Source organism: Lutra lutra, chromosome 3, assembly GCF_902655055.1.
Source record: "Lutra lutra chromosome 3, mLutLut1.2, whole genome shotgun sequence".
Lineage (NCBI taxonomy): Eukaryota > Metazoa > Chordata > Mammalia > Carnivora > Mustelidae > Lutra > Lutra lutra.
Window position 1 is genome coordinate 118898899 of NC_062280.1, and position 17311 is coordinate 118916209.

The 17311-nt window shown below is 36.3% G+C and overlaps 1 protein-coding gene across 5 annotated transcripts in view; it reads left to right on the forward strand.

Moving 5' to 3' along the window:
* Positions 1-17311, forward strand: part of IFT88 (intraflagellar transport 88) — a 162155-nt gene that overhangs the window by 31121 nt on the left and 113723 nt on the right. For all 5 annotated transcript variants that reach the window (XM_047722866.1, XM_047722862.1, XM_047722864.1 and 2 more), the window contains 5 exons: positions 3063-3153; positions 5252-5356; positions 6619-6721; positions 8052-8166; positions 10036-10267. In XM_047722866.1, the coding sequence (XP_047578822.1) occupies positions 3063-3153; positions 5252-5356; positions 6619-6721; positions 8052-8166; positions 10036-10267 (646 nt within the window). The remainder of the gene's footprint in view (positions 1-3062; positions 3154-5251; positions 5357-6618; positions 6722-8051; positions 8167-10035; positions 10268-17311) is intronic.

The window sequence follows — 17311 nt, forward strand, 5'->3', positions numbered from 1 at the left end:
AAAAGAGACAAATCAGGAAAGAGAGTCTTAACTATGGAAAACAAACTGATGGTTACCAGAATGGAGGTAGATAGGGGATAGGGGGGAGTAGGTGATGAGAATTAAGGAGTATACTTGTCATGATGAGCACTGGGTGATTAAAAGAGTTTTTTGGGGTGCCTGGGTAGCTCAGTCAAGCGTCTGCCTTTGGCTCAGGGCATGATCCCAGGGTCCTGGGATAGAGCCCCACATTGGGCTCCCTGCTCAATGGGAAGCCGCTTCTCCCTCTCACACTCCCCTTGTTTGTGTTATCCCTCTCATTGTCTCTCTCTGTCAAATAAATAAAAATATATTTTAAAAAAGTTTTTAAAAAAATTAATCATGTATCCTCAAAAATAAAAGTTCTTGTCAACAGAATAGTAATCAAAACATTATCTCTGTTTCTTAGAATAGGCAAAAGAATCAAGTCTAAGAAAAACAGCCTTGTGTGTTCTATGCAGTTTTATTTTAATATTTTTGTGAAGATAAGTCCAATGTTTATAGATGCTAATATTGATTCTCTTAGAGACCAAATGGAGTTGAAAACGGGATAGGATATGCTTATTTTAAAAGAATATTTAAATGAAAAAATTAAGAGAACATATAGGAAGAGTCATATAAATATTGAGAAATTTAATTTTTTAGAGCATTAACTTAGTTTTTTGCTGGCAGCTAAAGAGTAGCCAAGAGCTGTGGTAAAAATTCAGGTATATGTATTACTGGGATCTAAGTACCATTGATGGAAACATTTTACAAGTAGTAACATAAGCCAGTGTTTGCGGAATATTCACTGTGTGCCTCTGTGCAAGGGCTATATATAAATGAAGACTGAGATGTTTTTATCATTAGTTCATTGAGGGAGAAAGTAAACACAGTCGTCTTCACTTAGTGTCTCTAATAAGTGGCAGGACTGAGTTTGAACCCAAGCTGTTTACAGAGCCTCTTGTTATTAAACACTATTTTTCTTCTGTATAATAGAGATTTAAAAATTGTAGTTCTTAAAACCACTATTTGGGCTATTGTATAAATTACATGATTTCTCTTTTTCACTAACAAACCTCTACAGAAAATCTATTTTCTCCATGTCCTAGATAATGACAGCACGTTTGCTAATAAAAGTATGTTACTTTATTTAAATACCGGTCATTTAGAATCCTTTCAGCTGCCAACAAGAGGAAAACACACACAATAAGAACATTTATTATCTTATTTAATAGGAAGTCCGGCGGAAAGGCACTTCTAGGGATGGTTAATTTAACTGCTCAATAACATCATCCCTGGTTCAGCTTCTCTGTGGCTCTCTTGGCTTTTCTTTCTTTCTTTTTTTTTTTTTTAAGATTTTATTTATTTATTTGACAGAGATCACAAGTAGGCAGAGAGGCAGGAAGAGAGAAAGAGAGAAGGAAGCAGGCTCCCTGCTGAGCAAAGAGCCCAATGTGGGGCTCGATCCCAGGACCCTGGAATCATGACCTGAGCCCAAGGCAGAGGCTTTAACCCACTGAGCCACCCAGGCGCTCCTCTCTTGGCTTTTCTTAAGAACTTGCCATCCTATCATGCCAAAAGAGCCCTGAGAGTTCAAAATCTCCATGTAGTTAATAAATCCTAGAGCCAGAAAGTTCCCAGTTTGGGGTCCCTTTCATAGAGCAAAGAAAATCTTTTCAGAAAGCCTCTACCCTAAGCAAACCTGTCTTAATTTCTCACTGGCCAGAAGTGCATCATATGTGCATGACTGAACCAAACATTTGGCAAGAGAATGAGACTCTTGACTAGATTAGATCTGTATGCAAGGAGAAAAGATGGTGGCAGGTTCTTGTGTGGGTAGGTGTCTAACAGTGTCTGCATATAGAGTTCATTTTCCTAGCATTTGGGATATAGGGATATATAAGGATAGGGCAGTTATTTTACTCTGTAAAATAGACACTAAAAAACACTAAAGATTTTAGTGTCTTTATAACGTTTATAACTTCAAAATTTTGTATTCATATTTTAGGTTTAATAATTATCTGTAAGTAATATCTGAAAACATTTATTAGGGCATTTTGGACTATAAAATAGAATTCTGTACTTTCTTGTAACCTTTATAAGATGGCATTTATTATGCTCATTGCTCAATAAGAAATTTGCAAATTTTTAGTAAACCAATAAAATTTGTATCCCACCTGACTAAATTTTAGTCATATTCTACCAAAAAACATGATTCTATAGACAAAGCTATACTATTGAATTTATTCCTGTATTTTTTATAAGTCCATTTGTAGAAAATTAAAAGAACTACTGTGTATTCTCAAATATTCATAGTAAAATTTTATTTAGGCATTGATGTACATTCAGACCATTGTGATACTTTGCTGGAAGAAAGTGGTAGCAAAATGACATTAATGTTATTTTTGAAATGTGACTGATTTGGGAGTACTGTTTGCCACTAATTGAATCAGGATTTTCTAACTTCTTCACATTGTTGGAAATACTCTCTAGAGTACCCATTTCATATTAAGTAATAATAATTTTCATCCCTTTTATAGGGTCTTCAGTTTTCTTCACCATAAAGTTTTCATTTGTCATAGGCTCTAAGAAAGGATCCACTTTCTTTTGGGGATGATAATGTAATAGCACGGGTCCTTGAATTACCTTACTTAGGTTTAAATCCTGGCACTATAACTTAACTGGCTTTGTGATCTTGGGCTTAAAAATTAACCTTCTAAACCAGTTTCTCTATCAGTAAAATGATAACAGTAGTACTTATATCAGATGTTACTAGGAGGATTAAATGACATAATTAGGGTAAAGCATTTGGCTCAGTATTAAATTACACTTGTGCCAAGTAATTATTTAGTTTTATTAACTAAAGATGTTATTTTTACTATTAATTATATAATTATTTTAAAAACAGTACTGCGTTTGCTCTTTAATGCCATTTATACATTTGTCTTACCTGTAACCTATTCCTATAAAAGCATATAACGGACAATATTATAGGTAAATTAAATTTTAATATGTATTATTTGTGCTTGAATGAATCAGTACCTCTGCTTTTTCTTTAATAGTCCAGAAGAAAAGATTAGACAATTAGAGAAGAAAGTAAATGAATTGGTAGAAGAAAGCTGTATTGCCAACAGCTGTGGAGACTTAAAATTGGTAAGTTCATAAACTTCTAGGATTCAAGATGGTGAAGTATATGTCATATGTATGTGCACAAATAAAAAGCAAATGTACAGGTCGTCCCTGCTATCCAGAAGTAGAGCAAAATCTTTCATAAGCAAATAGCATCAAACAATTACCATGAATTTATATTGAAAAATCTTTGAGCATTCCTAGACCCCAAAACTAACCTCTCTTAAGCTTTTATGATGTCTCGGGACACATCTTGCTAGTGGATGCACAAAGAAAATCAAAATAAAGCACAGATGCTCACAGGCAGTCCAGAGCTCTGATGGCTTGATGCTGAGATGCTGAGTGTGGTGAGGCTGCTCTCACTACTGGAGATGTGCACTGCCTCTCGAAGGGTTTGCTACAAAACAGAGGTTGCACACTATTTCACTTATTGCCTTTTTTTTTTTTTTGTAAAAGCAGAAATCTTCTTCATATTTCTTTGTGTTAGCAAAAAACAGGTGCTAACGTAGGTCTTTTGTTAAAGCAGAGTGGCGTTTTATGAACTTTCAAAAAGTAAGGGATACCTAAATAGATGCACATGGGTTGTTTGTTTGTTTGTTTCTTGCTGTTGACAGGCCTTAGAGTTTTCACTAAAGCAATTTTTTGAAAACAATAGGCAGCTGCTTCATAAAAACTCTCAGGTCAAAACAGTTAACTGATTTTGTAATTTTTTGACACTGGTCAATACAATAGGAAAACAAATTCTGGTGGAATGGTTGATTAATTTTTGCAGCCTTGGTGGCCACCTATTGAATTAGACTCAAAGCCTGCTGAAAGGCATAGCTACCATGGTCCACATGCAGTACTAAGTGTTGCTTTCTTATTTAAGCCTCACTACCCTAAAATACTCTTTCCTAAGTAAACTGCAAAATCATAGTTTGCTTTTTGGTACCCCAACTCTGGTTTTTCATGCCTTTTTAAAAAAAAGATTTTATTAATTTATTTGTCAGAGAGAGAGAGAGAGAGCGAGCATAAGGAGGAGGAGTGGCAGGAAGAAGGAGAAACAGGCTCGCTGCTGAGCAAGGTGCCCTTTGCGGGACTCCATTCTGGACCCCAAGATCATGACCCGAGCAGACACTTAACCATCTGAGCCATTCAGGCATCCCTCTGCTTTTCTTTTTTTAATTAAATATTTTTGGGGCACCTGGGTGGCTCAGTAGGTTAAGCGTCTGCTTTCAGCTCAGGTCATGATCTCAGGGTTCTGGTATTGAGCCTTGCATAGGGCTCTCCACTCAGTGGCAAGTCTGCTTCTCCCTCTCCCTCTGTGATCTTTCGTTCTCTCAAATAAATAAATAAATAAATAGAATCTTAATAAATTAATTAAATATTTTTTCTTTATTTGCTTTGTCCTCATTACTTTGTCATACCATATAAGTGTACTTTCTAAGACTTAGTTATCACATTAATGAATACCATTAGAATTGTTCAGTATTAAAGCTACTTTTATTGCTCACAGAAATGGTGCTTTTTTTATCTAGCTCTAAAAAAAAAAAATCCTATGTTAAATTAATCTGCCTGTAGTTAGTCTCTTGGTGGAAATCAGGAAAAGGGTCTTGGCATTATGAGTGGGATATAGGAGCCAAACTAAGTAATAAGCATTGGTTGTAATATTGGATAGCAGTTATCCTTTGATTTTTCTGTGTTTTGAGCATCCCAGAAACCAAACAAATCCATCTAAATTTTTATCATATAAGTTGGAATTAATATACCCAAAGATTCAGAATTGGATGGAAAAAAGAAGAAAATACGTAGAGTCAAATCTAAATGGTGATAGTAGGTATGGTGATAAAGAAACTTGACTTGGGGCTAATATACTCTCCATTTTATCACTCATACTTCCTCTTTCTGGGGAGCAGTGGGGAGAACATGTGACAATTTTATGATGGTAAGTTCCACTTTAAACAAATACTCTGGGTTCTTTTGTTTTCAAGGGGAGTTTATTGTAAGAGTATAGGAGGGCATACTGGGAATCCAAGGAAGTATAAGGAATCCAACTAAACCTCACATGCAAATATCTTTCAAAAGCATAAAATGCTCATAATGAATGCTTAAAGGAATTTACAAAGTAAGAACTTGATTTCAGGCCTTAGAAAAGGCAAAAGATGCAGGAAGAAAAGAGAGAGTCTTGGTGAGACAACGAGAACAAGTTACAACTCCAGAAAATATCAATTTGGATTTAACATACTCAGTAAGTATAAAATACCTGTTGAGTAAAATTATTTTGGCTAGGATTTGTAGATTCTGAAACTTTTTTTCTTTTTTCTTTTTTCTGTTTTTTTTTTTAATTTTTACGAAGACTTTATTCTATTCTTATTTAAATTCAGTTAGCTATTATAAATCTTATTGGACCTTAGGTGCTCAGAATGCAATTAATAGACGTCTTTATGAAGTTCATGAGGCACTCTTTGTTCTGTGCAGAGACTTTTTTTATTTAGTTAATTAGTTTTTAATAACTTAGGAAATACTCGCAAACCCCCCACCCAATGACTATTTCTGGAAAATTGCTAATATTTATGCTCTGTTTTTAGTGTGGTTACTTTAATGAAATTCTAATGTGGACTTTTTGTCTGTGATTTTTTAAGAACTTCCACCTAGGTAAATAATACAATGTTCTGTGAGGGTAGTGAAAAAAAACAAAAGCTAATTTCTTACAGAACTTTTTTTTAATTCTAAAAAGACACTAGATGTTTATACTGGTGTTTTTAAAAGGGTGTATTTTTAGTGGGAAAAGTGTTCATCTGCCATACAAATGGGAAAAAAGGGCATTTGAAACTTTGAATAGGAATTTTTAGACGTTTATTCTTAGTAGCTAGTATCTTTTTTTTTTAATTTAAATTTTATTTTTTTTTAAACATATATTTTTATCCCCAGGGGTACAGGTCTGTGAATCGCCAGTAGCTAGTATCTTTAAATTCCATAGAATCTTTAGGGAATAATTTCTAGTGATCTTTTTTTTTATCTGTAGGAAGGTAAATTTCTATAACTTAGTGACTTAAATTATAATGTTGCATACAGAGAAATACTTTTTACAGTTTTGCATGTAAAGAAGTACACAAATGAATCCTTAAAATATTTCCACATAATGTTTAATTTTTATTTACAAAGAAAGTTTGACCCACTATCTTACCTTCTCCTTTTATTACCAGCAACATTAACAATATAAGTTTATTCTTTGTACGTCTTTCTGAGATTAATGGATGGCAAATACCACCTAAATTAGAAAGAATACTTATGAAATTAAGGTGCCGTATAGAGGATAGCTATACTTGTCTCAATGTTCAGGTTCATTTTGAATGCAAGATATTTCTGTGCATGCTTCACTTCCTAGTTGGCTGGGTATCTTGAGAAAGGCATCTAGCTTTGTTATAGAATCTTAATCTCTGAAAAGAGTATAGATAAAAGGGGCCTATAATGGTCATTACATGTGTTTTTGCAATGTTTATTCCTTAGGTTCTTTTCAACTTGGCTAGTCAATATTCAGCTAATGAAATGTATGCTGAAGCACTAAACACATATCAAGTTATAGTGAAAAATAAGATGTTTAGCAATGCAGGTGGGTATATGTAGTCAATTTTCCCAGTAAGTATAATTCTTTTTTTTTTTTCTAAACTTTATGTATTTAAGTAATCTGTACAACCAGTGTGGGTCTCAAACTCATAATCCCAAGATCAAGAGTTGCATGCTTTTCTAACTGAGCCAGCCAGGCAGACTGAGTATAGTAGTTTTGTAGTGTTAATTTACTTTTCTCCTTGTTTTCTTAAAATAATCTATGGTCTAAACAAATTTGTGTATATATGGAAGTGTCTTGCTTAAAGAGACTGTTTATATGAAAACCCACATAAATACAAATGAAGAAACATTTGTTGGTGTGAGGTATATTGCCTAACAGTAAACAAAAAATGTATTGTTTGTTTGGTATAAGGTATATTGCCTAACAGTATAGAAAAATTATATTCTGTCATCACAAGTAGAATGAACCATTGCAATCCCATCAAACATGCTTTCCCAAAGGGCGCGTGGGTGGCTCAATTGGTTAAGCAGCTACCTTTGGCTCAGGTCATGATCCCAGGGTCCTGGGATTGAGCCTGGTTTAGGACTTCCTGTTCAAGTGGGGAATCTGCTTCTCTCTTTTCCTGTGCCCCTCCCCCTCTTTCATGCTCTCTCTTGCTCATCCTCTCTCTCTCTCAAGTAAATAAAATCTTTTAAAAAATTGCTTTTCCAGGCGCCTGGGTGGCTCACTGGGTTAAGCCTCTGCCTTCAGGTCCGGTCATGATCTCAGGGTCCTGGGATCGAGTTCCGCATCAGGCTCTCTGCTCATCGGAGAGCCTGCTTCCCCCTCTCTCTCTGCCTGCCTCTCTGACTACTTGTGATTTCTCTTTCTGTGTGTCAAATAAATATATAAAATCTTAAAAAAATAAATAAATAAATAAAAATTAAAAATTGCTTTTCCTTATAAATTTATTCCCAAGAGAATACAGTTTATATAATTTATATTGTGTAATTTTTTGGTAGTAGTATTAAAGTTTATCAGAATTTCATTTTCTTTAATATATTAAAATGTGTGTAGCATTATTGAATCTAATTTTTAAACCCATTTTTTTTTTTTTTTAGAAAAGCACAATTCCAGTTTTATAATGTAAATCACTTGTTTTCTAGCCATATCTTCAGGCTTCATATTTCCATCTGTCTTTAGTTCCATTTCCTTATGGGAGATTAGTGTGTAGATACATGAAAATAGTATAACTCTTTAAAAGTGAGAATTTTAGGTAGTGTCTGAAGCTTCCTAACTTGAGAAAAGCATCAAAGAATATGAAGTAAGGACATTTAAAATACAGAAGAAGTGAAGAAAACAGAATATTATATATTCATTATTTTTTTATTAGGAAGATTGAAAGTGAATATGGGCAATATTTATTTAAAGCAAAGAAATTATTCCAAAGCCATTAAATTCTACCGAATGGCACTAGATCAAATTCCAAGCGTCCATAAAGAAATGAGGTAAGTTTACATAGGGATAACTTGGTGAAATTTAAGTGTTGTTTTTCAGAAACAAGATAACTCTTCTGACCTGTCACCAGTGGGTTGAATGTTTTTAGGTGTTTGTACATGTTAGGTGTTTAGATTTATGTTGTATCAGTAGCATTTTGGTGTGTTCCCCTATTGACTACTTACACACATTTATATAATGACTAAAGGTTAGAGACAAAATATGTAATCAATTAAAATAAGACAAAACTAATTGGCCTGTATAAGGGATAACCTAGCAGGCCATTAATGGCAAATATAAGTTACTGCCAACGTAAAATCAAAATAGCAGTCCTCTAGAACATAACAGACTACAGAATACCTTAATTCCTATGGGCTAGAAATTAAGACCACCTTATATTCTTGCTGTAGATTGAGAATGAAATAGTTTAGGAAGGGATTGCATTTGAATCTTAGAGGAGGGGAGAGGAGGAGGAAGCCGGAATATTTTCTATTCATACAATATTTCAGGAGCAGAAACAGCAAATTACCTTATGGTCTTGTGGTGACCTTGATACCATAGATGATTTCCAGGATATTTACTGATTATAATTTTCCTTGTGCTTAGTATAATTCCTCTGTGAAAGCTAGTTTATTTGTGAATGCCACCTTTAGTGATTATTTGTTTTTTAATAATATATCATTATTATTGGGAAATATCTAGCTTCTAGGACACAATGCTCTTAGGCACTTTTAACTCAGATAAGTCCAAAACTTTGAGCACTGTAGAAAAAGATAATAATATTAGATAGTTTATGTCAGGTGTTTAATTACCAGTAATCAAGAGGTGCTATAGTAACTAAATTGAGGGACTGATTTTTAAGAACAAGAATGGTCAAGAAAGGCTTTATGAAGGAGGTGTACTTGTAATAGGTTACCTACGTGATGAAGGCAGAAAGGGTTATATTCCAGACAAAGGGAAAATTGGGATGAGCCAAAGAAATAACAGTATTTGTGATCTGATAGAGAATTATGAATAGATGAATTTAGTTGAAACAGTGTTATGTTGAGGAGTGGTTAGAAATAAGATGGGATCACATCTATTATAATGGCTATAATCAAATGACTGAAAATAATTATTGAAGAGCATGTAGAAAAATTGGAAACCTCATACCCTGGGCATATGAAATGGTAGAGCCAGTTTGGAAAATAATATGGCAGTTTTAAAAAAAGTTAAACACAAATTTACCAGTTGGCCAGCAATTCCACTCTCAGGTATATACCCCAGAGAAATTAAAACATGCTATCACAAAGGATTGTGTGTGAATGTTCATAGCATTATTCATAATACCCCCAAAGTGGAAACAATCCAATGTCTGTCAAATAAGCAATGAATAAATAAAATATGGTATATTCATACTGTGGAATACTATTTGGAAATATAAAAGGAATAGAGTACTGATATATGCTGTAGTATGGAGGACCCCTCAAGATTATGCTAATTGAAAGAACTAGATATAAAATATTATATATGACTATTTTTATGCAATGTCTAGAAGAAACAAATCTAGAGAGACAGAAAGTAGGTTAATGATTGTGTAGGGCAGGAGATGGGAATGGGGAGTGACTGCTAATGGGCACAGATTTTCTTTTTAGGGTAATGGAGGTGACTTAAAATAGGAATGTGGTTATAGTTTCACAGCTGTGTAGATATTAGCAGTGCTCACTGAATTGTATACTAAAAACAAGTGAATTTTATGATATGTAAGTTAAACCTCAATAAAGCTTTAACAAAGCAATAAAAAATGAGAAAGGAAAGAAAGAACCTATCTGTGGAATGTCTTTACTACCATACTAAAGAATTGAGACTTTTAAAGCTTATCTATGTTTGTATTTCTTTAGGATTAAAATCATGCAGAACATTGGTGTTACATTTATAAAAACTGGTCAGTATTCAGATGCCATTAATTCATTTGAGCACATCATGAGTATGGCACCAAATCTGAAGGCAGGCTTCAACCTAATTCTTAGTTACTTTGCTGTTGGAGATCGAGACAAAATGAAGAAGGCATTCCAAAAATTGATTGCTGTTCCATTAGAAATTGATGAAGATGATAAATATATTTCACCAAGTGTGAGTATGAAGAAGACTGCTGTGTAGCCAGCTACCAGTTATCTGTGCTTTTCTGTTTCTAGAAATGAAGAAGTTGGAATGGGTGACCTTTTAGGTTTCTTCTAGCCCTATATTAATATGTTTTAATTAATTAAATTTAATTAATGTGCCTTTACCAGTTTTTTTTTTTTTTTTTTTTTTACAGCTTTATAAACATATATTTTTATCCCCAGGGGTACAGGTCTGCAAATCGCCAGGTTTACACACTTCACAACACTCACCATAGTACATACCCTCCCCGATATCCATAACGCCACCCCCTCTCCCAACCCCCTCCCCCCATCAACCCTCAGTTTGTTTTGTGAGATTAAGAGTCACTTATGGTTTGTCTCCCTCCCAATCCCATCTTGTTTCATTTACTCTTCTCCTACCCCCTCAACCCCCCATGTTGCATCTCCTCTCCCTCATATCAGGGAGATCATATGATAGTTGTCTTTCTCCGATTGACTTATTTCGCTAAGCATGATACCCTCTAGTTCCATCCACGTCGTCGCAAATGGCAAGATTTCATTTCTTTTGATGGCTGCATAGTATTCCATTGTGTATATATACCACATCTTCTTTATCCATTCGTCTGTAGATGGACATCTAGGTTCTTTCCATAGTTTGGCTATTGTAGACATTGCTGCTATAAACATTCGGGTGCACGTGCCCCTTCGGATCACTATGTTTGTATCTTTAGGGTAAATACCCAGCAGTGCAATTGCAGGGTCATAGGGTAGTTCTATTTTCAACATTTTGAGGAACCTCCATGCTGTTTTCCAGAGTGGTTGCACCAGCTTGCATTCCCACCAACAGTGTAGGAGGGTTCCCCTTTCTCCGCATCCTCGCCAGCATCTGTCATTTCCTGACTTGTTAATTTTAGCCATTCTGACTGGTGTGAGGTGATATCTCATGGTGGTTTTGATTTGTATTTCCCTGATGCCGAGGGATATGGAGCACTTTTTCATGTGTCTGTTGGCCATCTGGATGTCTTCTTTGCAGAAATGTCTGTTCATGTCCTCTGCCCATTTCTTGATTGGATTATTTGTTCTTTGGGTGTTGAGTTTGCTAAGTTCTTTATAGATTTTGGACACTAGCCCTTTATCTGATATGTCATTTGCAAATATCTTCTCCCATTCTGTCAGTTGTCTTTTGGTTTTTTTAACTGTTTCCTTTGCTGTGCAAAAGCTTTTGATCTTGATAAAATCCCAAAAGTTCATTTTTGCCCTTGCTTCCCTTGCCTTTGGTGATGTTCCTAGGAAGATGTTGCTGCGGCTGAGGTCGAAGAGGTTGCTGCCTGTGTTCTCCTCGAGGATTTTGATGGATTCCTTTCTCACATTGAGATCCTTCATCCTTTTTGAGTCTATTTTCGTGTGTGGTGTAAGGAAATGATCCAATTTCATTTTTCTGCATGTGGCTGTCCAATTTTCCCAACACCATTTATTGAAGAGGCTGTCTTTGTTCCATTGGACATTCTTTCCTGCTTTGTCGAAGATGAGTTGACCATAGAGTTGAGGGTCCATTTCTGGGCTCTCTATTCTGTTCCATTGATCTATGTGTCTGTTTTTGTGCCAGTACCATGCTGTCTTGATGATGACAGCTTTGTAATAGAGCTTGAAGTCCGGAATTGTGATGCCACCAACTTTGGCTTTCTTTTTCAATATTCCTTTGGCTATTCGAGGTCTTTTCTGGTTCCATATAAATTTTAGGATTCTTTGTTCCATTTCTTTGAAAAAAATGGATGGTACTTTGATAGGAATTGCATTAAATGTGTAGATTGCTTTAGGTAGCATAGACATTTTCACAATATTTATTCTTCCAATCCAGGAGCATGGAACATTTTTCCATTTCTTTGTGTCTTCCTCAATTTCTTTCATGAGTACTTTATAGTTTTCTGAGTATAGATTCTTAGTCTCTTTGGTTAGGTTTATTCCTAGGTATCTTATAGTTTTGGGTGCAATTGTAAATGGGATGGACTCCTTAATTTCTCTTTCTTCTGTCTTGTTGTTGGTGTAGAGAAATGCAACTGATTTCTGTGCATTGATTTTATATCCTGACACTTTACTGAATTCCTGTACAAGTTCTAGCAGTTTTGGAGTGGAGTCTTTTGGGTTTTCCACATAGAGTATCATATCATCTGCGAAGAGTGATAGTTTGACTTCTCCTTTGCCGATTTGGATGCCTTTAATTTCCTTTTGTTGTCTGATTGCTGAGGCTAGGACTTCTAGTACTATGTTGAATAGCAGTGGTGATAACGGACATCCCTGCCGTGTTCCTGACCTTAGCGGAAAAGCTTTCAGTTTTTCTCCATTGAGAATGATATTTGCGGTGGGTTTTTCATAGATGGCTTTGATAATATTGAGGTATGTGCCGTCTATCCCTACACTTTGAAGAGTTTTGATCAGGAAGGGATGCTGTACTTTGTCAAATGCTTTTTCAGCATCTATGGAGAGTATCATATGGTTCTTGTTCTTTCTTTTATTAATGTGTTGTATCACATTGATTGATTTGCGGATGTTGAACCAGCCTTGCAGCCCTGGAATAAATGCCACTTGGTCGTGGTGAATAATCCTTTTAACGTACTGTTGAATCCTATTGGCTAGTATTTTGGCGAGAATTTTTGCATCTGTGTTCATCAAGGATATTGGTCTGTAGTTCTCTTTTTTGTTGGGATCCTTGTCTGGTTTTGGGATCAAGGTGATGCTGGCCTCATAAAATGAGTTTGGAAGTTTTCCTTCTATTGCTATTTTTTGGAACAGTTTCAGGAGAATAGGAATTAGTTCTTCTTTAAATGTTTGGTAGAATTCCCCCGGGAAGCCGTCTGGCCCTGGGCTTTTGTTTGTTTGGAGATTTTTGATGACTTTTTCAATCTCCTTACTGGTTATGGGTCTGTTCAGGTTTTCTATTTCTTCCTGGTTCAGTTGTGGTAGTTTATATGTCTCTAGGAATGCATCCATTTCTTCCAGATTGTCAAATTTGTTGGCGTAGAGTTGCTCATAGTATGTTCTTATAATTGTCTGTATTTCTTTGGTGTTCGTTGTGATCTCTCCTCTTTCATTCATGATTTTATTTATTTGGGTCCTCTCTCTTTTCTTTTTGATAAGTCTGGCCAGGGGTTTATCAATCTTATTAATTCTTTCAAAGAACCAGCTCCTAGTTTCGTTGATTTGTTCTATTGTTTTTTTGGTTTCTATTTCATTGATTTCTGCTCTGATCTTTATGATTTCTCTTCTCCTGCTGGGTTTAGGGTTTCTTTCTTGTTCTTTCTCCAGCTCCTTTAGGTGTAGGGTTAGGTTGTGTACCTGAGACCTTTCTTGTTTCTTGAGAAAGGCTTGTACCGCTATATATTTTCCTCTCAGGACTGCCTTTGTTGTGTCCCACAGATTCTGAACCGTTGTGTTTTCATTATCATTTGTTTCCATAAATTTTTTCAATTCTTCTTTGATTTCCTGGTTGACCCATTCATTCTTTAGAAGGATGCTGTTTAGTCTCCATGTATTTGGGTTCTTTCCAAATTTCCTCTTGTTATTGAGTTCTAGCTTTAGAGCATTGTGGTCTGAAAATATGCAGGGAATGATCCCAATCTTTTGATACCGGTTGAGACTTGATTTACGACCAAGAATGTGATCTATTCTGGAGAATGTTCCATGTGCACTAGAGAAGAATGTGTATTCTGTTGCTTTGGGATGAAATGTTCTGAATATATCTGTGATGTCCATCTGGTCCAGTGTGTCATTTAAGGCCTTGATTTCCTTGTTGATCTTTTGCTTGGATGATCTGTCCATTTCAGTGAGGGGAGTGTTGAAATCCCCTACTATTATTGTATTCTTGTCGATGTGTTTCTTTGATTTTGTTATTAATTGGTTTATATAGTTGGCTGCTCCCATGTTAGGGGCATAGATATTTAAAATTGTTAGATCTTCTTGTTGGACAGTTCCTTTGAGTATGATATAGTGTCCTTCCTCATCTCTTATTATAATCTTTGGCTTAAAATCTAATTGATCTGATATAAGGATTGCCACTCCTGCTTTCTTCTGATGTCCATTAGCATGGTAAATTCTTTTCCACCCCTTCACTTTAAACCTGGAGGTGTCTTCGGGTTTAAGATGAGTTTCTTGTAGGCAACATATAGATGGGTTTTGTTTTTTTATCCATTCTGATACCCTGTGTCTTTTGATTGGGGCATTTAGCCCATTAACATTCAGGGTAAGTATTGAGAGATATGAATTTAGTGCCATTGTATTGCCTGTAAGGTGACTGTTATTGTATATTGTCTCTGTTTCTTTCTGATCTACTACTTTTAGGGTCTCTCTTTGCTTAGAGGACCCCTTTCAATATTTCCTGTAGAGCTGGTTTGGTATTTGCAAATTCTTTCAGTTTTTGTTTGTCCTGGAAGCTTTTAATCTCTCTGTCTATTTTCAATGATAGCCTAGCTGGATATAGTATTCTTGGCTGCATGTTTTTCTCATTTAGTACTCTGAATATATCATGCCAGCTCTTTCTGGCCTGCCAGGTCTCTGTGGATAAGTCTGTTGCCAATCTAATATTTTTACCATTGTACGTTACAGACTTCTTTTCCCGGGCTGCTTTCAGGATCTTTTCTTTGTCACTAAGACTTGTCAATTTTACTATTAGGTGATGGGGTGTAGACCTATTCTTATTGATTTTGAGGGGGGTTCTCTGAACCTCCTGGATTTTGATGCTTGTTCCCTTTGCCATATTGGGGAAATTCTCTCCAATAATTCTCTCCAATATACCTTCTGCTCCCCTCTCTGTTTCCTCTTCTTCTGGAATCCCAATTATTCTAATGTTGTTTCGTCTTATGGTGTCACTTATCTCTCAAATTCTCCCCTCGTGGTCCAGTAGCTGTTTGTCCCTCTTTTGCTCAGCTTCTTTATTCTCTGTCATTTGGTCTTCTATATCGCTAATTCTTTCTTCTGCCTCATTTATCCTAGCAGTGAGAGCCTCCATTTTTTATTGCACCTCATTAATAGCTTTTTTGATTTCAACTTGGTTAGATTTTAGTTCTTTTATTTCTCCAGAAAGGGCTTTTATATCTCCCGAGAGGGTTGCTTTAATATCTTCCATGCCTTTTTCAAGCCCGGCTAGAACCTTGAGAATCATCATTCTGAACTCTATATCTGACATATTTCCAATGTCTGTATTGATTAGGTCCCTAGCCTTTGGTATTGCCTCTTGTTCTTTTTTTTGTTGTGAATTTTTCCGCCTTGTCATTTTGCCCAGATAAGAGTTTATGAAGGAGCAAGTAAAATACTAAAAGGGTGGCAACAACCCCAGGAAAATATGCTTTAGCCAAATCAGAAGAGATCCTGAATTGTGAGGGGGGAGAAAGGGGATAAAAAGGGGTTCAGAAAGAAAGAAAAAAAAAAACTATTAAAAAAAAGAAAGCCGATAAAGAAAAAATATAAAAAGAGGAAAAAATATATATATTAGATAAACTATTTAAAAAACGTTAAAAAAAAGAAAACGGTAAAAGTTAAAAAAAATTTAGCAGAAGAAGAGAAAAAGAAAAAAAAATTGAAATAGAAAAAAAAATTAAATTAACTGCAAGGCTAAAAAATCATGGGGAGAAAGCCATGAGTTCCGTGCTTTGCTTTCTTCTCCTCTGGAATTCCGCCGTTCTCCTTGGTAGGTGAACTTGGTCCTGGCTGGGTTTCCCGTAGATCTTCTGGGGGAGGGGCCCGTTGTAGTGATTCTCAAGCGTCTTTGCCCCAGGCGGAGTTGCACCGCCCTTACCCGGGGCCGAGCTGAGTAATCCGCTCGGGTTCCCTTTCGGGAGCTTTTGTTCCCTGAGCGCTTTCCGTAGAGTCCGGAGGACGGGAATAAAGATGGCGGCCTCCCGCTCTCCGGCCCGGAGGGGTCGAGAGCCCGGGGCCCCACTCCTCAGTGCGCCCTCAGAGAACAGCGCCAAATGACTCCCGTCACCCTGGCCTCCGGCCGCGCTCCGAGCTGACCGAGCCTGCGACCGGTTCAAGGCAACCCTGAGCTGAGAGTCACTCCTCGGCTCTGTCTCTGCAGCCGGCTTCCCCGTTCTAATACCGGTAAGCTCTGCGACACTGAGACACCCCCGATCCTTCTGCGACCCTGCGGGACCTGAGGCCGCACTTACCCCGCCTGGGCTTCACCCCAGTTAAGCCTCTGGAGCGATGTCCCTCAGCGGAACAGACTTTTAAAAGTCCTGATTTTGCTCCGTTGCTCCGCCGCTCGCCGGGAGCCGGCCCCTCCCCCCGCGGTCTATCTTCCCGTCGCTTTGGATTCACTTCTCCGCCAGTCCTACCTTGCAGAAAGTGGTTGATTTTCTGTTTCTGGAATTGCTGTTCTTCTTCTCTTCAATCTCCTGTTGGATTTGTAGGTGTTTGCAATCTTTAGATAAGCTATTTAGCTGATCTCCCGCTACCCGAAGTAGTCTCAGCCTGCTACTTCTCCGCCATCTTGACTCCTCCTCCTCCTCCTCCTCCTCCTTTACCAGTTTTATTTGCTATTTAAATTAGGTTGACAATGGGATTCTGTTGAAATAGGGCTAGAGACTATGATTGAAGAATGACTTTACAATTTTAGTGAAAAAAGAGAAAATCTTACAAAATATAAGATTACATGCCATTCTTTAAGAATATAATATCTTGACAAAGGAACCACTAAAGCCTTTTTTTAAACTGTTTTTTTTTCAGTCATTGTTGAACAGAGGAAACTAAAACTGTGTGTACTAAGTAGATCAAAAATGAAAAGAAGTCCTTATCCTTACACATAGAATGCAGCAAAATACAAAAGTCATATTTTCAGAGACCTGAGGAGGAAATACTATACAATGTTAAGTGAAAAACCAAGGAAAAAAAGAAAGAAATACACATACCCATACATGGACATAAACTGGAAGGAAATACAGTAAAATAGAAATAGTTCCTAGACAGTGAGATAATTTTTCTTAATATTTTAAAAATATTTTTCAGGTTTTTACATATAAAGTATTGGTATGCTGCTATGTTATTTTATATTAAGCCAAAC